We start from the raw sequence: 27,151 nt of genomic DNA on the forward strand, positions 1-27,151 counted from the left end.
AGTTCTTAAATTGATCTTGAAAAAATGTCTAAAATATCATGTGATCCATGTAACAGAGACTTCGCATTAATTCTGGCCAATGAAATTACTAGATTACTAACTTGTAAAATTTTTACAGGTCTGCTGTCAGTTTTACAAGTCAGTAGCGTTTAAACATGACGTTTACCCGTTTGCGTTTTGTCTTGTTAATCAACGTTTACAACTGAGTAACAAATAAAATTAATTACATAAGGATAAATAATATTTAACGAATGTAACATCACATAACATGCGTTCTAATTGCCCACCTCCTAATTTTAAGCACAGTGCCACTCTCTTCCTAAGATTTGCTATGGCGCTTGACACATCCCCTCTTCTAATCTTGTCTAATCATGTTTAACATTTTTACCCCCTGCAAAATTTTGGGCTCACATTTATTGGGGCTATCTTGATGGTTCGCTCGGGATAACGCTGCAACAGCCATGCGAGCATTTCGATGTGAAGTGTAGTAAATTTGTATAATGCCTTTTTAACTTGAAAAACGCATTTTCACAATAAAACTAGCACAAACCATATTTTAAATAGGATTAAAGTATTAAACTGTCAAACTTGATGGAACCCTACATCAACAAAATGTCAAACTTTTCTTTACCACAAAAGAACGTCTTGTTTTTCCAAAGCCGTCTTCGCAAAACATGAAAAATTGTATTTTTACCAAAATGTGGTACTGGACCGCATGTGAGATACATCGTTGTAAAGAGAAAAGAAGACGCAATCTTAAAATGTTAAGATCCAAAACTGCGTCCATAGAAAAAAAGAAAATTGCCACGTGTTTCTCCGTCATTTTGAAAATATTTAAAAACGGTACTACCGTTGGAAATAAGTGATTGACAATTTCTTTTGTTTTTTTATTAAATGGGAAAACTGTTAAAAATGCTAACTCTTACCCCTATAAAACGTTAGCTATTTACTCCCCTCGTTTACACAAGAACTCTCATGTCCTTGTAGCGAATTGGCTACATATTTATTTGTTTAACCACAAACCATATAGAATAAAAATTCCAATTACATGGCACTGGGGCTCTGAACAAACATTAGGACTTAGGATCTAATTTGATTTATTATTGAATTTAGGGGATCGTGAAAAAAGTCGATATCATTAACTGAGGACAACTTATTTAAAGTGATCAAGGTCTTAATTAGTGGGGAAGTTGTGTTGTTAACTGCAAAAATAGCATTATTTTGCCTTAGCTTAACAAATGGTACCTTAAGCTTAATTTCTTGAAGTAATTCAGAAGAGTTTAACAAATTGTGTAATATTTTGAGGACAAAAATTGTGAAGGCAATGTACCGTCGGGTTTCTAACCTCGTTATATTTAAGCCGAAAGTACTATTTAAGTAATTAAGCTGGGTACCTAAGAGATCAAATGTGGATAATTTTGGGTTGACCTAAAAAACATTACTCGGATGAACTTTTTCTGCACTTTTTCGATTATGTCTGAGTATTTGAGAGTTTGAGGAGACCAGATACATGCAGCATACTCAAGCTTGGATCTAATAAACGCATTATATAAGGAAAGCATTGACTGTATATTCGTGAAAGTGCGTTATTTCTGATAACGAAACCAAGAAGTTTGTAATACTCATTTGTTAGGTTTTCAATGTGTAAGTTGAAGTTAAGGTTGGTATTGAAAAACATGCCCAGGTCCTTAACGGAGGTGACTCTTAGTAAGACCTTTCCATTCATCTTATAGTCAAAAGTAAGGGATTTTTCGATCTAGTAAAAGTAAGGACTTTACACTTATTGATATTTAGTTTATTTTTGATACACCACTTAATTACTGAGTTAATGTCCTCTTGAATATTTAAACAGTCACTTGCGGATTGGACTTTATTAAAAAGTTGAATATGTGTTCTTTGACCTTGCACTGTCCAGCAAAATAATAACGCCGAAGTGACAAATTATTGTATATTGTTAAAAAATCAGAAAAATGTTAAGGGTGGTTTATAAGGTTGTATCTTTTTGTTCCATTGAATTTTCTATTTACTTAACTTCTATCTGCCACAAAATTGGAATACTTAGTTAAATTTTACTTCGGGCTACAGGGTGGCTACAAACACATATAAATTTTTTGATTTCACATTAAGAAATTAGGTTGTTGACAACCCCCGAACTTGATTTGCTTCACAGTGAAATATAATAGAAATCCCTTTGATTCCGAAAGAGAAAGTTTGATTAGAATGGACAACAAATTCAGGAGATCCTTTTGATAACGATACACATTAAAAAGACAATTGTTGTCGCGTACTTTAGGATCAATCATTTAAACTTTTACTCAAAATTGACAAAATACTAAAATATGACTAACCTTTCTATTTACTATTTTTTCTCCGATGTGGAAGATCTGTAATTCTTACGGACTTTTGTTGAATCATCAAAATGGGGTAGTTAGCAGGTGTTTTCAGCTGGAATGCAGTCAAAAATCCTACTTTAATTCAACTTGATTTATGCTACCCCATTTTGAGAAGATATACGCACCGATGGGTAACCTACAAAAAATTTTTTTTTACAGTTACTACAAGACAGCATCTCATAGCGGTTCATTGATTTATTTGAAACATACTGGTCTTCCATGTGAAAAAATGGTCATGTTATGTTCAATTCAATAAATGAAAAATTAGGTACTGTAGAATCTGACATTGTCTCACTCACTGAAACGACTCACATATCATACGTCTTCATTATAAGAGAATTGACCTGGTGCCATGAATGCTTACTCACATTTTCACTAGCTCCCAATTAAATCTTCAAATCCTTCATTGTCGTCAGTATTGTAAATAATGGTGTTACAACAGTAGATTTAATTTATTGGACAACATAAAAATAACAAAAATAGCATGAATATTGTTTAACTGCAATTACATTTTTTCGTATACGATAAAGGTATAATTTAACTCTTTTTCTTCTTTTTCTTTAATGGTTGTAACCCGCTGTCAAACTCTGAGATGTTCCCAATGGCGCGCTTCACTTTTTTCTTTTTCTCTTGAGCACCGTCCCTAGTAAAAACAAGAATATATAAATTAAAAAAAAAAGTGGTAGCGATTTTGAGAGTTTTTCGTAATTAAGAATCTGAAGGCATCAAGGAACGCCAGTAGTGAACGTACCTAATCACGTATAAATGTAATTAATGAAAGTGTGTGATTAATCACTCCAGCGCCGAATAAAAAGCCGCTTCAGGTTAAATTTATTACCTTTTTATTATACTGCCTTCCATTTTACGATTTTATATGTGAAAACATTATATAATGAAGAAGAAAATTACTCCCGTAAGTACGTTAAGGCAGGACAGGGCAGGTGTGCAAGGGGCGTCGCGAGGCAACGAAAATGTGCCATTATTTTCTTGTAATACGCCAATTACTTCTTATATTGTGGTAACTTTCATGGTAGTTGTACAAATTGGTAATTATCTATTATAAAATAGTGACACAAATTGTTTACAAATAGCATTTATTATCTTTAATTAAGGTCAAGATGAAACCGGCAAGACTTCGCTTTGTGCGAAGTACACTAATTTCGTTTTAATGAAATAAATAATTAAAAAAATGATCCGGCGAGCGGTTTGATTAATGTTTAACTTATTATCGTATTAAAGCGAATCGCTTAGTTGTTAACCGTCAGATGGAAGCACGCTCATTATGTGGGACTTACGTGTAATTGGAGAGCTTTTGATTTAATCGCGGGGATTCGATGTTTTCCACTTGTCCTCGCACGATTTTCCCAATTTCCGATGGCGTATAGCGCAATCCAAAGCTCGTCGCGTAATGGCCCAGATTAATTCTTTTGAAATCGAAAATGGCGCGCATTTTTGACGGGTAGCTGTTATAGAAGCGTGACCACGTCGAATACGCTGAAAGAAAGAAAAATGTTTTCTGGCGTTACTAAAAGAAAAATTAAAGGCATGGAAAGTTTCTAACGCGTTCAATCAAGTGGTCGGCGGGCGAAATAGTCGGTAAACTGATGTTGTGGTTGGCATTTACCAGAGTTTCAAAGAGGAATTAGTGTGTGGGAAGTGAAACTGTTATAGAATGGACACAGAAAGCCACTTGGGGTTGTCAGAATAATGTGGGGTGTTCGATTCGGTTCAGCAGTTTTAGTTCACCCAGCACGCGCTTTACCCTCTCACGTCCGACACTCCATTATACATCTAAACTCAGTTTTGTATGTGTTACACATTTCTCTTTTAGCCACTTTGTTATCAGTGCGAGATATTTGTTAATTATATTCATGCCATGATTTTTCCCCATTCGCGTACAATTAAAATACTATAATTGCACTTGAAATGGAATGAAAACGTCTGACGCAAAGAGCAGACTGAAATTGGAAGGGTTTTTCGGATTTCTCATTGAGAATGGAAGAGAACTACCAATTTTAGGTCTGGATGGGACATTTTTTACGATATGACACATCTCTTGATCCTTTTAATGGACAGTGGCTCATTGTCCTTCTCCTAATCATGATATATGTACGTAATACATTGTTGGAATGTCTTTCCCATTTGATTACGTCCCCAATATCAGAGAAAGAATCTTTACAGTTATAGGAAACGAACATTCCCTCGATGGAAACTGCTTTGAAAATGTCTCGCGAAAATCAATTTATTCGCAACTGCTAATGAACCAATGGCTAATGCCCAGGGGAAATGGTAGCTATTCAAAAATGGGGTGGGAACCAAAATAGCTTCAAAAACTATTTGATGTGACAGGTTGCAGAAGTTGTGCTCTTAATGAAGTGTTATTAAGGGCAAATCCAAATATCGTTCGCCCCCCAACCACTCGATTTTCTAGTAATTGTTATAAAAATCATACATACCCATACAAGCCGTATATCGTAAATTCTTATTCTCATTTATCGCATTCTCGTAGTGCTGCTGAAGTGCCCTTCCCGCTTTCTCATAATCCGGCTCGCTCATTATTTCGCAGAGACAATTTAAAAAGTCAACAGCATGCAGCCTTTTCAACCTAATAAGCATTCGAATGGTAGCACAGAACGAGTAGGTATTAACCGAAGTGCTTACTGTACGCCCAATGCTCCTAGCTTAGGTATGTATTCCTCCTCTTCAGGTGTAAGGAAGATGATCGCGGTGCCCGATTTTCCAACACGTCCCGTTCTTCCAACCCTGTGCAGGTAGTCCTTGTCGGTTTGAGGACCTGTATATTGGATAACGCAATCGGCGGCGGGTACATCGATTCCTCGGGCGGCAACGTCCTAAAAAAATATAATTTGTTTCTTACATGGTGGTGTAAAATTCTTTTCATTCAGTAGAAACACAGACTGTTTTAGACTCGTTTCTTGCTGCCTGGTTTTTTTACCACGCATTTGCACTTTCAAAACTATTCTGAAACCCGGGATCTCATTGACCCCAATTCGTATAGCTATAGACCAATACGCTTTTATCCAATTTCTTCTCCAAATCTTTCCATCCTAATCAGTAAGGCTTGAACCCCGGATAAAGGTTGACCGACTGTAGTATATGTACAGGATGTCTCATTTTCAACACCTTTACAGGGTATCTACGTAATTGTTAGTTAGTGCTATCAAAAAAGTACGAGATACGGGGAAGAACTCAACCAGTATGGACGGGGTCACTCGCGACCGAGGAAAGCGCATTTTCTCCGCACAGAATCAGTAATAAGGGACTAATCCAAATAATCTTTTGTCATTCTGGTCTCGGTACTGTGCTACACTACTTTCCTTTTGGAAAATGCACTCAAAATTACCAATTTCAGTACGACCCTTAGTTAAAAAGAGATACAAAAAAATGTTTTATATAAAAGTTTCTTTACAATGATTGTTGTTATCAATTTTTTGTATTTTTTTGAATTATTTAAAACTTTTTTTGATTTTCTTTAGTGTTTTTGAATCTTTCGAATTTTTTTGAAAAAAGTTATTGTACCTAAGATAATTTTGTTTTAATGGATCACTCTGTAAATTTTAATCTAAAACGATACCATATTAAATTCTCTTAACAAAAGTATATCCCCAGCGATGATGTTCAAAAAAATTCGAAAGATTCAAGAAAACTAAAGAAATTAAAAAAAGGTTTAAATAATTAAAAAATTTTCGAATTTTCAAGAATGGTTTTTCAATTTTTTTGAATCGAAATTGAGTCTTTTTAGTGTTGCATGTTTGAAAAGATTACAATCTTTTTAGATTAAAATATAGTCTTCCTCTTAAAAAAAATTGTTCGATAACTTTATTACCTTACCCGATACCCTCATTTTTGGAAAAAAAAACATTTCTTTGTATCTCTTAACAAAAAAATATAGGATTATTGTAAAATTGACAATTTATTAATTTTCCCCCGTATGTTTTACGCGACCGAATATTTTACAATCTTGATTTTACCATTATAAGTTTGATCTTAAAAAGAGCATTACCGAGATGCCCTATAAAAGTGTCGAAAATGGGACACGTTAGCTAGTCAGTCCTTGTCAATCAACCTCCCACACTCTACTTATCTCGAAGTGGACTGCTTGAACAAGACAAGCAGGGGTGGTGGCGGGCCACTTCCTCCCTTCTTTGAAGATCGCGATTGAGCTAATTCTCCTTTTTTATGGCACGTCTTATTCGAATGAGTTTTTTATATTTATTGAAAAAGGTAGCGCGAGAGGGTAGGAGAGGTTTGCCTTCATTGGGTTAAAACACGAGTCATTATTACACTGAAAAATAAATCGAGCTAAATAAGCTGTCAAACTGTCATTAGCTGTCAGCTGTCAATGATCCAAGCGTGACATCGTTTGATTTATTTCTGTTCGCAGTGCTAGATATTTCTACTTTGCAATAATTTGATGCTGGTTTATATTTTTCCTGTGTGTGCTGATCTTCAAACACATCCCCATGTACTACCTTCTTATAATGAATGCAGTATATATACAGGCTGTTTCACGCAAACCGTTACCTAAATGTATTTAGACTTTCATTAATAATTTAAATCTGAAAATTTGCATACCAACATGATCTATCAAAATAAAATATTATCATGATCGTTTCACTTCCGGTTTTACCGGATGTGGATAGTAATCTTATTTTAAATAGGGCACCCTATATTTTATTGCATTTTCGAAATCTACATGAAAATCGTTTGACTGCTCTTCTTTAGTGCCCCCTACCTATGGCTGCGTTGGCTTGAATTTCAAAAAGTCTTCCAAAATCAGCAATACTGACGTGGAGCCACATGCCAATGATTTAATTTTTGATCGTCCTTCTACAGGGCGTTTTAAAATTAATGGTCAAGTCACTTCGAACCTTAAAAAGTTGATTCGAATTTTTTTGAACACCATCTCTTTTCAAAATTAGAGTACGGGGTCAGCTAAAAAAAGTTATTGTACCTAAGATAATTTTGTTTTAATGGATTACTCTGTAAATTTTAATGTAAAACGATACCATATTAAATTCTCTTAACAAAAATATATCCCCAGGGATGACGTTCAAAAAAATTCGAAAGATTCAAGAAAACTAAAGAAATTAAAAAAAAAGGTTTAAATAATTAAAAAAAATACAAAAAAATTTTGTCTTTTTAGTGTTGCATGTTTGAAAAGATTACAATCTTTTTAGATTAAAATATAGTGTTCCCCTTAAAAAAAATTGTTCGATAACTTCATTTTACCTGACCCGATACCCTGACTTTTGTAAAAAAACATTTCTTTGTATCTCTTAACAAAAAAATATAGGATTATTCTAAAATTGACAATTTATTAATTTTCCCCCGTATGTTTTACGCGACCGAATATTTTACAATCTTGATTTTACCATTTTAAGTTTGATCTTAAAAATAGCATTACTGAGATGCCCTATAAAAGTGTCGGAAAATGGGACACGTTAGCTAGTTAGTCCTTGTCAATCAACCTCCCACACTCTACTTATCTGGAAGTGGACTGCTTGAACAAGACAAGCAGGGGTGGTGGCGGGCCACTTCCTCCCTTCTTTTAAGATCGCGATTTAGCTAATTCCCCTTTTTTATGGCACGCCTTTTCGAATGAGTTCTTTATATTATTTTAAAAAGGTAGCGCGAGAGGTAGCGGTACAAGGGCAGAGGAGGTTTGCCTTCACTGGGTTAAAACACGAGCCATTATTACGCTGAAAAATAAATCGAGTGAAGAATTTTGTATGGTAGTTTCTGTTGCCAACTAAGCTGTCAAACTGTCATTAGCTGTCAGCTGTCAAAGATCCAAGCGTGACATCGTTTGATTTATTTCTGTTCGCAGTGCTAGATATTTCTACTTTACAATAATTTGGTGCCGGTTTATATTTTTCCTGTGTGTGCTGATCTTCAAATACAGCCCCATGTGCTACCTTCTTATAATGAATGCAGTATATATATACAGGCTGTTTCACGCAAACCGTTACCTAAATGTATTTAGACTTCCATTAATAATATAAATCTGAAAATTTGCATACCAACATAGTTTTCATGATCTATCAAAATAAAATATTATCATGATCGTTTCACTTCCGGTTTTACCGGATGTGAATAGCAACCTTCTCATTTTAAATAGGACACCCTATATTTAATTGCATTATCGAAATCTACATGAAAATCGTTTGACTGCTCTTCTTTAGTGCCCCCTACCTATGGCTGCGTTGGCTTGAATTTCAAAAAGTCTTCCAAAATCAACAATACTGACGTGATGCTACATGCGAATGATTTAAATTTTGATCGCCCTTCTACAGGGCGTTTTAAAATTCACGGTCAAGTTTAAAAACTTCGAATCTTAAAAAGTTGATTTTTTTCAAATGAAACTTGCTTTATTTTTTTGCATTTTCAAATGTCGAAAAAAATGCTACATCGAAGTTTCTTAGGCGGCCTCGAAATAAACGATAAACTGAAAATGACATATTTCGGTTTCATTTTCTTAACTTACGCGGTCCGAAATGGACGGTTCTCGTGAGCACCTTCTACGGGCACTTTTTTGGAGGATCTGAATCTATTATCAGAATTTCCATAACACGCTAGATGTAGAAGCTACCACTTGTTTATTTCTTACGGGCGCCATATTGGATTTTTATGGACTAAGATATAGAAAATAAAAACAGAAAAATAATGCCATACTCTATACTTTTACAGATACTAGGAGATAAATTTACAAGAAAAATTTCCAAATCAAATGGCGATTTACTTTATTTCTGCACAAAACATCCACGGGTAACTAGATCTTGCTGAAGCAACATGGCTATGATGGTGACGCGTTAAAATAAATTTCTTGTTTTGTTCTTTACGAGGTTCTTTATTCCATTCCGTAAAAATCCAATATGGCGTCCATAAGAAATATGAAAGTAGTATCTTGTACATTTAGCGTGATATGGAAATTTTGATAAAAGATTCAGATTCTCCGAAAAAAAAAGTGCACATAGAAGGTGCTAATTTCCATTTCTGTTCATTTAAGCTAGGAAAAATGAAATCGAAATTTTACATTTTTAGATTTTTTTGTGATATGTAGGTATTTTAGTTATCTTTAAAGAATTTTCAAAGATTTCAAATGCGTTTTGTTAGTCACGAAATGGGAAGCTTTATCCCCAATTCACCTACTCTTTATCTCTCCTCCTTACGGAGATCCCAATGGTGAGCCACGAATTTGAACCACAGAATGAAATAAATGCTTTTAGAAATGTAAGTACATAATACAGGGCGTTTCAAAAAGAATCATCCGATTTTAAAAATTTATTGCTATTCATCTATAAGTCCGATTTGATAGAACAATGTACTGTTAGTAAGAGGAAGCTCTCGAGTTTCGCGTGGTTTCCGCTAGGTAGCAGTAGCGCGCTTCTGTCAACGCCCAGCTCAGTTATTGTCAAAATGGCGTCTAAACAAATTATAAACCTACAAAATCGGATGATTCTTTTTGAATCGCCCTGTATTCTAAATACCTGTACATATGTTTAAATACACTTAAATATATTTACGTTCCATAAATACAATAAATATTTATAAACACCCAAAAAAACAAATTAAATGCAATAATATTTAGGGGTGACACATCCCTCGAATATTGCTGCCCTAGCAAAAAAGTTGTATCTTGGTTTCTAAATTTTTGAGTTGCAATCTATTATATAGTAATTTTCTAGGTAATTTTAGTTAAAAATGTAATTTTTCACTTATAATTGCACAAGAGGTTTGTATTTTACCGAGTAAATTTGGGTTGTTTAGGTAATGAAAATCTGTTGCCTAGCAGGTGGAGCATTTTGAGGTTGACAGTTTTTCGAGTTCAATTGCTAAAAGGCAACAGATTTGAATTGCAACAACACAAATTTATTCGGTTTAAATGTAAACCTCGAGTGTAATTCGGCAGGACAATTTAACGAACAAGAAATTCACCAAACTAATCAATTAATTGACAGATGTCCAACTAGTCATATGGGAAGGGATAATGCTGGTTCGAAAATGAATAAGTGAAAAAACCACTATTTATAGTGCATTTGTCGCTGGAAAAGTTGCAGGTAACTTTTGCCGCTGTCAAAGTGACAATTGCACAGCCGCTTATGCGATTTTTTATACATGAGTTGAATTGTCAAAGGAAATCTATAGCGCGTTTAACCCTTAGAGCATATAGTACATGGACATACAGCCCTTTGAATTTTCTTTCGAAATTGGTTTCTAGTCTATAACTTTTGATTGAGAAGTCTGATCGAAAAAGTACGAATTGTTTTGGATTCTACGCACCAAAATTAATAAGAGAAAGTGTTTTCCCGAGAAATTTTGGTGCAGTCAATTTTTGGAAAAAAGGAAGGTTATACACTGCCTTTTTTGAGCCCCGAAAAAAAAATTGTCTCGGATCGACCCGAAAAAAAAATTTTCTTATAGAATGTGGCCTGTAGAATCTATAATTTCAAACAGTTCCAAGATTGGGCTACTAGTTCAAAAGTTACAGTGGATTGCTAATTGTAACGAAAATATGGTCAAGGACATCGCCTGGGTATGTGAGTTTCAGGGTAAACGAGTCTGTCCGAAGTTTTCCGATGAGACACGATTTGAGACTGTCAACCTATAAATTCACAAACGTCAATTAATGAATCGCCTAGATATCCCAAAAAAAAGCAAACTTATTCTTATTTGTGGACGTATAGCAAATAATGAAGAGCATTTAAAGCTTCCCGTACTACGCGGTTACTATAAATCTGCTCTTTACGCGATCCGAGTGGTGTACATACGACTTTAGTTTACCCTGAGATTCACATACCCACGACTACAGTGCCCTCTATCCGTGACCACCCATTTTGTATTGAAAACATAGGGCGAATAGCAGTCCATGTAATATATGGTCTAAGGTTTAACCAGATTGGTAGAAATCACCATAGAAACAGTTGTATTGCGGCAATAATTATTGTACCCACCCGGTTTAACCGGTTAAATTATCCTAAATCCCCATTACTTCAATTTAATCATATGTCAAAATTACTACCTAAGTGGCAAAAGCTCATTAAAAATATAGACCTAGGCCTAGGCTGGGCTGTGAGTAAATTTTTCATACTTACATCTATTACCTACCTCCAACTTTCTACAGGGAAAAAACATAGCTCTGCTTTAGGCACTCAAGGTCAATACTCAAATCACAGAATGCAATACTGTGTAGTGCGTAGGAGCCAGGGAGCCTAAGTGGCTGATGGTTTGTGAAGACATTTTGTTATAAGCCATCATAGCTCCTACGAGCCTGTTAAAAGCTCTTAAGTCTCAATTCTTATCCCTTACCACTCGCATACTTACTGTACAGAGGAGTACTCCAGATTTAGCAGCTCGAAATTCTGTAAACACTTGCTTCCTCATTTTTTGATCCATTGACCCATGCAATTTAAAAAACTTTGTGTCCAGTACACCCTCTAAATCACTATCATCATCACTACCCACACCATCCAGTATAACATTATCACTATTCACAGACACTTTTTGCAAAAAATTTGTAAAAAGTTCATAATGAAATTCCACCATTTGTGTGCTAGCCATGAAAATAAAAATTTTTGAGTTTTGCTTTGATTTCGCGGCTATCATCGCGGAAAGTAAAACAAGTCGATTTTTTATTCCGGACATGATGAAAAAATGTTTGATAGTGTCTGGTATAACTAAACTTTCCCCACTTTCACTACCATCCAACGCATCTACAAAGGTATGTTCTCGCAAAACAAACTCGGCGAGCTCCTTTACGTCTTGTGACAAAGAGGCAGACAGTAAGATTGTCTGTCGATTTTTGCTGTTGGGATTTTTCAATGAAAACCCCTCTGTTTCTTCCACATCCTCTGCTCTATGGCCGTGCTTTAAGATGTCGAGGGGTTGATACTCTTCTTGTGCCTTGGATTTGTTTAACTCTTCAACCAAACTGGAAATTAGCATGAAACATAAGTTATTAAAGTGGACTCATACCTATCAATATCTCTTCTGAAGCCCATATCAAGTAATTGATCGGCTTCATCGAGTATCAAGCACCGAACACTGTTTACTTTCAATGCAGAGGTGTGGAACATATGATCTAGTAATCGTCCAGGTGTGCCGATCAAAACATGTACACCTTTCCTCAGACGATCCTTTTCAGACTTTCGACTTTCACCACCGCACAAATGGCTAGTAACAATCCATTGGAACGTCTACAACTTTACATACAACACTGAGCTTAAAGAAGCAAGAACTTACATTAATCGATTTAAACAATTCGTGAGTTTGTAACGCTAGTTCTCTTGTGGGAACCACTACCATTACCTGCACCCCATCTGTCCTTTTTAATCGTGGTGTCAAACTTTGCAAAGCGTCAATAATCGGAACAGCGTATGCTAGGGTTTTTCCAGAGCCAGTTTGCGAACGCACCTAGAAATACAGTAGTATCACATCACTTTGCTTAGAGATTTACTAACCAGCATATCCTTCCCAGATAGAAGAATTGGAATGACTTTTTCCTGTACTGTTGTTAATGTTGTGAAATTAATCTTCTCCAAGTTTGAAACTAAGTGTCTATGAATATCAAGATCACCGAATTTCTTACCAGATTCTGTAAACACTCTCTCAGAGACACTTTCTTTCATAATGTAAGTTTGCGGTTCTTTTTCCACCGCATGTTGTTTAACACTGTCTGCATCAGACTGGTGTGACGATTTCTGTTTATCCTTTTTGTGTTTGCGTTTTATATGAACTGACGTAGGCTTAGGGAAGTTTTTAAAACCTACTGATGTAACAGGACTTGGTTCGGCAACCTTTCGCACAGCTGATGTGGAAGGCTCATTATTCCGATTATTCGGTATAACTTTTTTCCTTCGCAATGCTCGTCCTTTAATAACATTGGTCGGCTTAATCCAGGAGATCTTCAAGGATTGAGAATTGGAAATCCTTTCTAATTCCATCGGAACTTCACAAAAACATCAACACAAAAGTAAGGTTATGGGACTAATACATTTATTAAATAAGAATTACACCAATGCTGTAATGGATCTTAATGATAAATGCGTTGTATGCAGTCATTTACAAAAAGTACTGTATACTGACAACAATTAAATTAAAAGATTTTCGTATTAAAGTATTTAAGCACGAGGTTAGTAGACAGAATGCACTATTTTCAGGAATAAAGGAACTATGATATTGTGACATGTGAACTACATTCTCGAGACAAGTAGGTAGTATGGTTAGACAGTGGCGTCCATTTCGTTTTAAATTGGGGAATTAAAAGTACGAAAGGTTTTCATGCAAAAAGTAGGAATACCACTTTGAATACATAAATAAACGTAGTTGTGGTCTGAACACAAATATATGGTCCCCTTATTTATAAAGCATTCTTTTCATGTACAAATATGAATGTGTTAATGTTCCTCATTATTTTAACGCCGATTTACACATAGTGTGCTTTTTCTGTAAAAGTAGTCTCAATGACAAATATTGAAGTTCTAGATTTCTTCCCGATTTTAGCCCTAACTGTATTGAGATTTGAATTATCCTGGCGCGAATTGTCCGCACACCTAAAATTGACATGTACTATATGCATTTCCGCAATATTCAATATTAAGGACCACAAGTCAAAATTGAAAAAAAATGACACGTGTAATTTAAGCTTAAGGGACTTCAGTAAGTTTTTAAAATTAAAATTAATTTAGGTTTTATAAACAAAATACTGTATGGTTCATATTTGAGAGAAGATCGTCAATTATAAATACTTAACTTCTTAAAGTTTACTCCTGCCAGAGCCAGGCAGTATTCGATGTTGTAAATACTTGTCAGTATTCAATGACTAAAACATTCAAATACTTTGTAAGTAAATACTTTTATGGAAGCAGTATTTGTATTTTTAATTCAAATAGGTACTTAAACAAATATTTAGTATTCGAATACTTAAACACTTAAAAAATCCGATCGCTTTGAAAATTGGAACAAATGTTCTTAAGGATATCCGAAAGGTCGCTATTGTTTTTCCGCTACGTAGACCATCGGGCCCAAAAGTTGCAGCCCAAAATAAAATCTCGGGAATTCTCGATAGTATTCAGTTGTATTGGATTTTTATACCTAAAAAATTTCGAGGTGTGACGATAGCGATTTTTAAGCCACAACACCACGATATGATTTGATAACACCAATATTTTATAGATTCAGTAGATACAAATACTTTTGAAAGTATTCGAATACATTTTAAACGATTTTAAAGTATTTAAATATTTTTGAAAGAATTTGAATACTTTGTAAAGTATTTAGTATTTGCTAGTGCTAGAAGTGTTTACCTAATATTGATCAGTACTTTCCAAAATGCCATAGCTATATGCGCTATATTTTTCTGCACTAGAAGCATCTATGGTTAAAATATAAAAAAATCTCTATAAATAAGACATGTGTGTACAATATTTGATATGTACGCCTTTAGTAGCAGCATCTTTGGTTAATAATTCCAAGGAATAACACCATAAATAAAAAGGTTGCACAGTCTGCACATGCGGACATCTGATTTTACTACAAGCGTTATGTTTGCCTTTAGTAGAAGAATGTGTTTAAAATTTAAAAAAAATCTCAATAAATAATAAAGTTGGAATTGAGCAGTTTGCGAATGTGCACATGTGATATTTATTATACAGGGTGTAGAATTGGTTTCAGGGATTGCAATCGTAAACGTAAAACTGGAATATTTTCTCCTCTAATTATTTTACTGCTAAGTTGTAAATAAATTTTTTGTAGATCGTAAAATTCTGCGTCTATTTTTGTGACATTATTGAAACACAAATTAGATTTTTACTTAAATAATAAATTCTAATTTATTTATTTTTTCCGGTTTGTCGAATTGAAATCCCTATGGTGCATAAACCGGTTTTACATCCTGTATACGGTAGATATGTTTACCTTTATAGAAGCATCTGTTGTTAAAATTTCAAAAAAATATCTCTACAAATAAAAGTTAGCATTGGTGCAATCTGCGCATGCGTATTTTTTCAATAAAGCTGCAAAATGGACATAAATTGTCATAAATAATTTTTAAAAAACGTTTTTTTAATTTTTTTATTTTTGTCTTAAAAAGTGTTAAGCATCCAGGATGGTCATAATAGCTTTTACAGAATTCATTAGCATTATTAAAAATTGACAAATAGGTGACAAAGCGAATTTTCCTTTATGATCGGCTGCACAATGTCAGTTCTAACTTCCGCTTAGTGACGGATTAACCTGCGAGGTACTTACAAGTTTTAGGCAAACGGAGTCAATACCTCTCCTCACATTTTCTACTGGGAAAGCTATCACCTGTCCGTTAATTGTTTGTTCATTTGTCATTCCAAAGAATAGTTTGTTTTCAGCCGGAATTATCTGAAACATATTTGACAAAAATGAATAGGTAATACGGACATACGGAAATACGAGGGTCGTTTGGTAAGTCTCTTGTTTTGAAATAAATAACGATACAAGGTCAAAATATATGTATTTTATTGGTAACTAGGTATTTTGTACGATGGGGATGAGCAACCAAAGTGTAATGAATCTCCTTACGTACCTACCTTACCCCGTCACCACTAAATACACATTATTACTTAAAATTGACGACATTAAACTACAATATTTTTCAAATTGTTTGCTTTTTCTTAACAATAGAGTTTCTCCTATTATTGTACAAACGCAAATTAATCGAATTAATTATATGCAATCGCGAACAGTTATCGGAATGTGTATTATTACAAACTAATTATTTTAAAAATGTGTATAGATATATCTGCTTCAGTGCTCATAATAATTTTATGAGTTACGTTTAACCTTATTGGTTGAATTGTTATCAGTAATTGCGATTTTAATATCCACGTTACGGTTAGGTAGGTAACTCTAATGGTATAGAATGTTTGAGTTTTAAAACAAACGCTAAAAGAGTCTATTTGTATGTATTCTGTCGAAAGAACACTACTACAATTAATTAATAAACCAAAATTGGGATTTTATACAAACGATACGCAATTACTAATTATTTCGCGACCGATCTAATGCGCCATGATGTCGCCGTTTGGTTTTCAAATTCACTTTCGAATTGAATTCGTTTTAAAATAATTTTAACAAGTGCTAATGGCTACGCACTTGCTATTTTTACATGTGAGTAAATTTGTGCATCTAAAAAGTTCAGTAAAAACGCGAAATGACATGAACACGTGACGTTGAATAGAGTGGGCGGCTGTGATCGAATGTGCTAGTTTAGGCTTCTGCAGATAATGCGCACATTACGTAGATTTCCCTGTCTGCGGAAACTTTTATGCATGGACCATAAACCCAATGAATACTAATAGCATTATCTATACCCTACTTCCTATAATAATAAAATACTAACCCGCCCGCTAGCAGTGATTCATTGACTCATATAGAAGTACACTCGACGACCTAAATCTCCAATTTACCATTTATTTATTCAAATTTGACGTTTTCGTTGTGTCCCTTTAGTAATGTAAAGTAGAAAAAAAGAAACTTGTCATGTAAATTTAAAAAAGTAAAAAGTCTATAAAAATGTTTGAAAAGATAAATATGGGGCAATTTAGTTCTGATGTTATTGACTGAAGAAGCTTACTGAAATATAAAATATGGAAATGGGGTAAAAGGTTCCGCCTAACTTTTCGAATGTTCGAATTGAAAACGATTGTCGACTGCCAAACCATTTCCCAAATGGTTCAACTTTTATAACTCTAAGTTTTGACAATTTATTTCTCTAACCCCCAGTAATCAATATTAGGCTTGTTTTCCTTCTTTTATTTTATCTTTATTTTAGTCGTTAAAATTTTAATCGCTTTTTCAAATAAATTTAATTTACACAGGTTCATATTCATTGCTGCAAGTGTAATTTTCACGTTTATAACCGATTTATAAACATACAAAAGTACAGCTCTACATGGTGTCCCGACTAAAATTTGTACCTCCCCAAAAAGTAGTTGATTTTTATCGAGGGGACCAATTTTTATGCAAAAATAATTCTTGCAACTTTAACCATGTGCGAGGGTTGCAACTCCCCACAAATTTTTAAACAGGACGAGGACAAGACCATTTTAATTTTTTTTAATCGACTGTCATAATTCTACAAATTTTTGTGGGGACACGTTGTATAATAGAATGATCTGCAATCCCTTCTTTTCTTATCATTTCCATGATTGCTGCGGATTGCAGAAAGTTATTGATGAAAATAATATAAAGGTTAAAAGTGTATATTAAGGGTGCAAAAAAATGTAGATTCATCACCATACTTTATTATTAAGCGTAAAGATCAAATAGATATTTTTACAATTTCTAACCAATCTCATGATACTTTGTCAGCATTTTGAATGCTAAAATGAGATACTTGTACACTAGTGCCAATATGAATTTTTATTTTGAACCGATTTTTATACCACTATTTTATTTAGATTTAAAATAATGATTAAATTCGAAAAACAAACACCAGAAGTTACACAGAATTCATCAGAACATTTGAAGCTCCGGGAGACGATCAATCAGTAACCAGATTCATTAAATTTTATTTTTTTTGCAATCTGGTTGTTTTGCTAGTTTTCTCCACCTACTAGCAAGGTACAGATCTTTTTATTCTCTAAAGAAGCTTCTACGTATCCTTCAACTACATTTGAAGACTTCAGCTCCCACGTTGGCTAATAAAGACGCTGAAGTTCTTCTAAAGCAATGTCTAGTACCTACTCTTTTGCACTTGGGAGTTCCAGAAATTTTGCTTGGGAGACCACCGAAGGTGCACGGTACATCGCATATTCTAGATATTTTACGTAGAATCCAGTGGTATAGTAAAAATAAACAATTGCAGCACTATTATCTGATTACGTTGATGTATCATAAATTCGTAACCTATATTTTTATAAATTTTAGCCATGAACCAAAAATTAAACCTTATTTTTTACGGTTTTTAAATAGTAGGCCATGGATTCATGGAGATTTTGTTTCACTCACGGCAGCCGATATCAATAAAAAAAAATAGCTGACATCAATATATAAATATATAAAAAAATAGAAGTTATGATACATCAATGTAATAAACTTTTCGTTTTCACCCTGTATCTCAGAAATAAACGTAGCTAGATTGATTTTGTTTGTGGCATTAAAAGTTTTACGAAAAAGTGGCACAGGGTTGCGAAAACCCCAATTCTCTATCATTAAAAACAACTGAGATACACCGCAGTCTCAACCAAAATAGGACACACGGTACTGCTGTGGCCCCATGTTGGGCGCCAAATAAATAATGCTGTGTGACATGATATGCGGTCAACTACACCACCCACAAAACATCTGTTCAGCTAGATCAAACAAATGAAAATGGAAAGTTAGAACTTTTATAATCCCTACTCGTACACTTCCGGCATCTGACAAATTTTCACACCTGACACTTGCACTCGAGAAAAAAATCTGACATCAAAACTCTATCCGCATCGCCCAATGTGATATTGAAATTAATTCATGTGACAGCCAGATCTTTATTTGTTTTAAGAAGTTATTTTGGTTGCATAAACTTAGGCGTCCTTCAGAAGAGATTTTGTCATTTAAAAGTAGACATAGAGAAAAACAGACCGACAGACACAGCACACGTCACACAACAAAGTTGAGGTAAGGATTCTGTGCTCAATTTTCCGTCGTCTGTCTGTCTGTTTCTTCGAGGTCTCGGCCCCTGACCACCTAGACACTTCGGATTCTCGCAAATTGATAGCTGCTATAATCTATATGCGCTCGTTATTCATCATTTGTAGTTGTGTTACGTGGCAACAACAACGAGGGGGCTTTGGAACATTTTTATTTAGTTGCGGGAACAAATTTTCTTTAAATTATTTCATAAATAATAGTTATTTATTATACAAGACGATAAAGGGACGTTCTAATCATCGAGTGATTCACTTCACTCAGAGTGAAGGATATTTCACGGGATGGTTACTTTCCCTTTATCGTCGTGTATAATAGAAAACTTTATTTTATAGCGCAAACCATAGAAATCATTATAAAACTTCTGAAGGTATTTAATTAAGACGTCCAAAATAGCAAGTTTAGGTTCTCCCGTCGTTTCCATGGAAAAATACTGAATTCTGTTCTGAACTTCATTTTATTTCGTGCTCTGCGTACTATTTTTTTTAGAATGGCAGATGTCATTGGAATGCACAATGTTTGTTTCAATTTATCTACCCTTACTATTAACGAGATACTTAGCTTACTCATTCAAACTTGAGAAAATTTTAATTTAACATCTGCTGTAAAATAAAAACGCTTTTCTATAGCATCTCAGCAGACGCGAAACCTTTTACTAAACGCAAACCTTCGGAATGCATAAAAATTGCAGAATGGTTCCCCAACCTGGAGCGGGTCTTTTTTTTGCACACTGTAATGGTACCTTTCTTAACGTTATCAGACGGACCGCTCTTAGAATTAATTTAATCAACTTCTATATTTTCAATTTTAAACGATTAATAAGGATTAGGTGTACTTTGGGATTTTGAACGGAAGCAAAGCAATAAAACTTAGACTCGATTACGCACAAATAATGTCGTTCTAAATCCGGAAAATAGAATTCGAAAAATTAGTCATATTTGAAATTGAGGGGTCGCAGCTAAACGTATCAATCACTTTGCACCCCTTACATGAAACTATTCAAGAGCAAATCTCATTCTTCATGGTTTCGGAACTAATAATGCGAACTGCTCTCAACTTCTGACCGTTAATGGACCGCTAATGCTCGGATAATTTCTTTCGTCCATTTACTCGCCACAATTGACGTTTATAATTCCAATTTATGCCGCGCGGCACAGGAAAAACGTTAACGTTAACATTATTAAATCGGCAAAAAGTAGTTTAAATTTTTGTTAACAATTTGCTTTTGCACCCGAGCGATTCTTGTGATAAATTATCATCGAGTCCAACAATTTTCTCGTATTTTCGGCGGATTTATATCCGACAATTCACTATAAATCTTTGCATTTGAATAATGGCCGAGAGTAAAAATTGGATTTAGTCCAAATGGAAAACGTACAGTTGAGAACTTTTACAGTGTTCAGAACTACATAATGTATTTCGGTCGTATTTGTACTATATTCAGACATTGTTATACTTACTATTCTGTGTAAAACACATCCAAGATGGGTTTTATTTTAATTTTTTAACTATAGTCCTATATTCGCCATATCATCTTGTTATTATAAAATGTAAATGTTTATACTTTTTATATCAGAACCGCAAATTTAACACAAATTAAAACCAAAACGCGTTCAGAGTTGGAACAATGACCATATCGTTATAATAAGCGAACGTTAGAGCTCACTGATTTGCTGAGTACTGCCCAGTACCATGATACTACAACTTAACATGTAGTGTCATGGGCCAAGTACTGCGCGAATTCTCATGGCCTTTACAGTTTTGTATTGTTATCCGTCCGCCCGCCTGTCTGTGTGCGCTAATTAGTCCTGACCGTTTTTTAGAAATTTCAAACAGACTTCGTATCATGAAATTTCTGCCAAATTTTCTGTCTGTGTCCTCCATCTTTCTCCATATCTCAGCATAAAATACAGTTTCAATACGCATAGCCTTTCGGATATGTCACTAACGAATGGATGTCAACGAATGTAAATTAGTAACTGTTTACTTGAAGTTCACGTGCTTCCTTGACAGTTCCAATTGTTTCAATATTTAGATGAGCAGAAAACGGTCATGGGTGACTAGATTAATGAGCAGTGCTTCTCGCGTTTTTTTTTTAATTTTTCCATTGCAAGGGTATTTTACTATGCGATCAAAAATGAGTTGCTGTCGAGTCACCTTTGGAATTTTTGATTACATGGAAAATCGTACTTAACTTCCAAAGGCGACTCGACAGCAACTCATTTTTGATCGCCCGTTATTATTTTACATTTTTGAAAAGAGAATAAAACACTATCAAATAAGCTGGCAACAGATCTTGTCAAAAAAATTATCTGTTGCGCTTTTGTTTTAAAAAAGTAATGTCAATTGTCATTCCTGTGGATCTATCCAATAAATCTTTGACGAGCTTTTTACGACTATCTAGAGATCCAGGATATAGTGAATACATTTGACTTTCTTAAAGTGCGCTAAAATGCCGGTAGTTGAATGTAACAAAACGTTAAAATAGGTACTACATAGTGGAGTTTTCATAAGGGGGCTACCCGTAATGATAGTAATTGAAAAAGCGAATGTCAATAAACATCCGAAGAATACCTACACATCTGACGCACACTCGCACATATCCGTTTTGCGGTATAGATATTTAGGTAATTTAATCATACCTCATGATCGGTGTTTCCGGTAATTACATTACTGTAAAACATGCCATTACGCGACATTATTAAATATTAAATGGAAATCATGACAAGTACGTTATAAATGAGAATGCAATGTCCACAGACCGTATATAAGTGAAACATTTCATGCGATTACCGCTTGATTGTTGCGGCCGTTGCAGTTTGCAGATGCTTTTTGTTTGTATATCGATAGCTTTGTTATTATTTGTTATTATATGCATTTCCTACATGCGAGGAATGCCTCCTGGTTATTGTACGTGCATGCATTGATGAGTAAGTGTGGACGATACAAAGGGGCTTTTAAGACATTTCTTAGAAATATATGCTTTCATACAGCAAAATGTCATGTATGTAGGTACCTTCAAACCACAAAAGGTACGCTGAAAATCTCTCCCCAAGCTTCTATCATTTTTAGGTACTATGTTTATCAAATAAAATAAACTTGCGAATATATTACTAAAACATTAATTTTTTGCCGAATTTTTATAGTTTACTATAAAAGGATGAAACTATTCCTGTAGAGCTAAAATAGATGAAAGTGACCCTGATGATAGAGAGGAAATCTGGCCTCTGCAGTTTGGTAATACAAAGGCCAGTAAAAGAAAAATGAATGATTGTATTTAGAACAAGTTTCCATGGAAACAATTGCGTTGACAATAATCTTCACGAAAGTTAAGAAAGATCAGTAAAAGTGACCCAATCGAATTTTTTGTTTGACCATAGCAACGCTGTATGCATTCAGTTATGACTTATACGGTAGATGTACCTAAATCAAAGTAGTGTTCAGCATGTTTATGATTAGCACTGGGCCATTACAGGTTTGATCGATAATCATTAATTAAAACGAAGCTATTACACTGATTAAATGCTTAATGAAATGATAGATTATTCAAATATCCGAATCACATAACCGATTAATCAGATAATCGATGAATCAAATAATCGACTAATTTAAAGCTATAATCAAACCCGATGATCGTTTTTATTATAATCGATTAATTGATTTTTTTGCCCAACACTATTTATGCTACAATGTAGATAAAGCAAAGAGTGGGGACCTACTCTTGGATGTAAGTTACGTCATTTGCTGCTGAGGGTGCAGGTTTTCTCTCAGACATTTTCCCGGACTGTGCGTAGTTTAGTGGTTAGTCGCTTCCATTGTTGGTCGCAGTGCTTGTGAGATTGTTGCTCGAATTAATGATTTTGCTTCCTTGAGTATAATTTGGGTATTTGTTGAGTCTAAGCTGCAGCTTTTGTGGCTAAGTCGGCTGTTTCGTTGCCTTGGATGCCCAGGTGTGAGGGTATCCATGCGAATTTTATCACGGTACCTCTCGAGTTCATTTTGTGAGCAAGTTGTTGGATGTTCTGGATTATTTAGTTAGAGGATTGTGAGAGAACTGCTTTTCATTGCTTTTAAGCAGGAGAGTGAGTCCGAGTAATATGATGGCTTCATTATTACTTGGGTTCTCTGCTCTGATCTGTAGAGTACGGCGGAATGCGAACGCCTCGCAGGAGAAAATAGAGTAGACCTACTGATTCTATAATTTCTGTCTCGGATTGGTGTAGGTACCCTGATTGGTTGTCCATGGTTGATCCGTCGGTGTAGTATTCAGAATGTGTCCTGTACTTAATGCTTAGTTCGTGGAAGCCAAGAGGTCGCGAAATACTCTCGGATTTGTCGTAGGCTTATCGTATTGCGTCAGTGAGAGTTCTATTGGAATAATTGGAGCTTCCCATGGTGGTATAGTTGCGTGAGTACACTGCGGGGTTGCCGAAATTCAGTTCCTCATAGTGTTTCTTTAAATGGATTTTAGGAAAGTGGGTTTCGGCCGGGAGCGCTGTATAGTTGAGAGAGGTGTTTTGGTAAGCTGGGTTGCTTGGGGTTGAGGAGATTCTTGCGGTACATTCGAGACAGAGCTCCTTTCTTCTGATATTGAGGGGAGGAATTCCAGATTCGGCTTCCAGGCTGCTGGCTGGGCTTGTTCGGAAAGCACCTAGGCATATGCGAAGTGCGATGTTTAGGATCGTATCAAGACTTTTGAAACTTGATGGTATATAATCCGCCATAGATAATCGCCCTGTAATCAAGTTTGGCTCGTATAAGCGTTTTATCGCGTTTTATACAGGGTGAGTTTTTTTTCATTTTAAGCATTAGGATCTCGGAAACCGTAAGACATAGAGATTCGGTTAAATGAGGAAAGAGTTGTAGTTTTAAGAGCTTATTCAAGATGTGCTTTTGTTTTTTTTTTTAAAAATCCACAGCTTACTAGATATGAGCGAAAAACAGATTTAGTGATTTTTCATTTAACTGTTGTAGAATCGTTAGTATTAGAAATACAGAAATATCCAAAGAACAAAAGTTGTAGATTTTTTTCCGCTTAATAAGAAACATTTCATAATATTTATTCTTCTTTTATAATTTTCGAGTTATAACGCAAACTTACATTTTTTTAAATGCTAATCATAGTTGGCTGTGACATTTTTAAAAAGTGGTTTTCTGTTTACAATGATATAAGGTTTATTGTACTTACTTTGACAAATAAACATGATACAGAACTGTTTGTATTATTAAGAGTAGTAAAAACAAATTTTGCCATGGGAAACATTTTTGTTCTCTTAATTACTGTCTATTATAATATTTAACTTGCAGTTAGTTGTGCGGCGGGGCACCGTTGTGTTGAAACCAGCGTTGTGTTTCCAAATCTAACCCATCCTACATATCTTGACATTCATTTGGTAGAAAATGAAGATAACATTGGCCCGTTCAATTTTCGTCGTAAATGAAAGGTACCTATCTCACTAGATATTGTTTTCGATGGCCAACTCTGTTTACTTACCTCTCAATAATACGAAAATTACTGCAGGGCGGTTATTTATTAAAGTATATTTAGCAAGCCTTATATCGTTATAAAGAGAAACATTTGTCCTTTTTAAAAATGTCAAAGCCAACTATGACTACCATTTAAAAAAATTAAAGTTTGTATTATAACTCAAAGATTGTAAGATCTAAAAATAAATTAGGATGTTCATCATGTTAAGCATTAAAATGGCTAAAACTTTTATTCGTGCCATTTTGTTGTATTTCTAATAATAACGATTCTACAATAGTTAAATGAAAAATCACTAAATCTATTTTTCGCTCATATCTAGTGAACTGTGGATTTTTTTCAAAAAACAAAAGCATATCTTAAATAAGCTCTTAAACCGACAACTCTTTCCTCATTTAACTGAATCCGTATGTCTTATGGTTTCTGAGATCACAATGCTAAAAATGAAAAAAAAACTCACCTTGTATATGCAAATTGGTCTTAAGTCCGCTCTGATTCTTTGAATTTAGTATTATGAGGATTCATTTGGAGTAGTCATTCGTACGTTTGGTGATGTGGGGGACCCATGTGACTTTAGAATCTATTGTAATTCCTAGGATTTTCACGGTGCTTGCTTTTTGTCAGTGTGCCAGTCTGGTTTTTTTGTTCGGTGGGTGCTCGGCTTCTTTTGATTAAGATAAACTCTGTCTTGTGCTTGCAGAATTTGAATCCGGTCTCAATGATTGTCGAATAGGTAAATCCAGCAGCATACGGAACCGACATGTGAATAGGTTGTACAAGTTGGAACCAACAAAATAAGGTATCTCCTCCTTCATGCAACCGATGGAATCCGATGTGATACGCATGTTGGGTGCTTATGTTGCTGAGTTTACCTATTACGCTTATACCATCATTACTTTTGTCAATGATCGTACCTAGTAAACTACCTATATGCAAAGAGTATGAGTATTCTTTGCTCTATGCAGAGGGGTGCCAATTGAATTTTTACATTTGTCTGAAAAAATTGAAAGCTAATTTTTATTGAAACTTTAACTGCCTATTCTAATAAATAAAGCAATTAGAAATCACGTGGCACAAATGGAGTGTGTGATGATGCAGGTAGTGGTGGTGGAGGTAAAAACATCAAACGTGAACATGGGGGACGAGTGAACGAAAGTAAAACTGCGCGCCATACTTTTTTTTTAACAACTATAGAAAGGTAGAAAACCAACGCCTTATTTAGATTTCCCCTATTATAGAAACGTTTTCACTGTCAAATAATCTGCAGAAGCTTTTGGTTTATGTAGTGTTTCCCAATATAATTTTCTCGTTTGAAAACTTTACTATTGAAAGCGTTCAGTTTTTTTCTACTATTGTGGTTTATAATATAAATGGAATTCTGAATTGTGAATATGTTCAAGAGAAGGCCCCAAAAAGCATTTTTCCCAAATTCCACGCCCCAAAAACCACATATAAGCTTTTTTTATCTAATTTCAAAAAAGATTCGGCCAAAAGGAAACAATTTCAAATAAAACTCTATCTTTTCTTCAAGTTGGGCTTTTTTTACTAGCTGTAGGTAGCTCATATTTTTTGTACTACACGCTCATCCCTCGCCTGTCGAATGCAAAACCGTAACTAGAAATCACAAAAAATGAGGAAGTTGTTATGGCGTTCGGATAGAGTTCATGTCCGTTTTTTTGTCTTTTTTGGACTCTAAGAATCCTAAAGAATAAGTGCTGGCCATTTTTGGATTTTTCGTACCCGATTAGCATGTGAATATGAGGAAATAACTGCCTCTTTCGGCTTTCCCGTTTTCCCTGAAATGCCATAGTCCTGTTACTTTCTACGTAGCTTGTCCGTAAAATAATGTCCTCAATTATTTTCATAATGAAAAACACAGATTTTGAAAAAATTCGAACGAAATTACTCTTTGAAAATATCTTAATGACAGAACCAATTACGACCTGCTTGAATTTTATTTCGACACACTTGATTAACATGTAAAGTTATACTAGACTTCTCAATACCTTGGTCTACCTAGGTCTACTTTTAAATGACAAAAAACTCCTGAAAGACGCCTAATTTTATGCAACCAAAATAACATGCGCACGCATTTTGAACTGTCATTCTGGATTTTAATAAAAGCGACAGTAAATAGTATGCACAAGTCGAACAAGGATCGAGCACAAACTTCAAGCTATCGACCAATCTCACTTTGGTTTGGGGAAGAATTGTTTGCGGCGCCTCACATGGCGGCTAGAAAAGGAAAATCGAATAGCAGCTAAGCACACGCACCCTCCTCTTGGCCTCTCTGGATATATAGCTAGCCCTTTGCTATTAAAAGTAAAGAACTCTGCCGAAACTACGCGGTAGCAATGTTTTCAAAGCCGGAGAACCCTGTCCATTCTCGTACTCTCAAGAACCCTTCGACTAACCCACCAAGAACTAGCCGGAAACACTCAGACTACGGATAGTCAGAGATCACTAGGATATTTCCCTCCGTGGCATCAACTGAACATATCTATAAACTTCAACCTCAGCGAACATAGCAAACCTACCACGAGCCTAGGAAAAATCAAAAGTTACGACGACGATGGATGATTCGCTGGAT

The 27,151-nt window shown here is 34.9% G+C and overlaps 1 protein-coding gene across 3 annotated transcripts; it reads right to left on the reverse strand.

Annotated features, from left to right (window-relative positions):
• Positions 1 to 2,826: 2,826 nt before the first annotated feature.
• Positions 2,827 to 16,140, reverse strand: LOC116163738 (probable ATP-dependent RNA helicase CG8611). 3 transcript variants are annotated; one of them, XM_031477833.1, is made up of 10 exons: positions 15,974 to 16,140; positions 15,663 to 15,785; positions 12,875 to 13,362; positions 12,657 to 12,827; positions 12,390 to 12,610; positions 11,739 to 12,345; positions 5,055 to 5,245; positions 4,850 to 4,998; positions 3,689 to 3,887; positions 2,827 to 3,036 (listed from the first exon to the last, which is right to left on the reverse strand). In XM_031477833.1, the coding sequence occupies exons 3-10, from the start codon at positions 13,355 to 13,357 to the stop codon at positions 2,931 to 2,933; spliced, it is 2,127 nt and encodes a 708-aa protein (XP_031333693.1). In that variant the 5' UTR covers positions 13,358 to 13,362; positions 15,663 to 15,785; positions 15,974 to 16,140; the 3' UTR covers positions 2,827 to 2,930. The 3 variants fall into 3 exon arrangements, with proteins under 3 accessions (XP_031333693.1, XP_031333691.1, XP_031333690.1); XM_031477831.1 differs by having other exon boundaries at positions 15,970 to 16,140; XM_031477830.1 differs by lacking the exons at positions 15,663 to 15,785; positions 15,974 to 16,140 and having other exon boundaries at positions 12,875 to 13,579.
• Between the last annotated feature and the right edge of the window lie 11,011 nt (positions 16,141 to 27,151).

Source organism: Photinus pyralis, unplaced genomic scaffold, assembly GCF_008802855.1.
Source record: "Photinus pyralis isolate 1611_PpyrPB1 unplaced genomic scaffold, Ppyr1.3 Ppyr1.4_LG2, whole genome shotgun sequence".
Taxonomy (NCBI): domain Eukaryota; kingdom Metazoa; phylum Arthropoda; class Insecta; order Coleoptera; family Lampyridae; genus Photinus; species Photinus pyralis.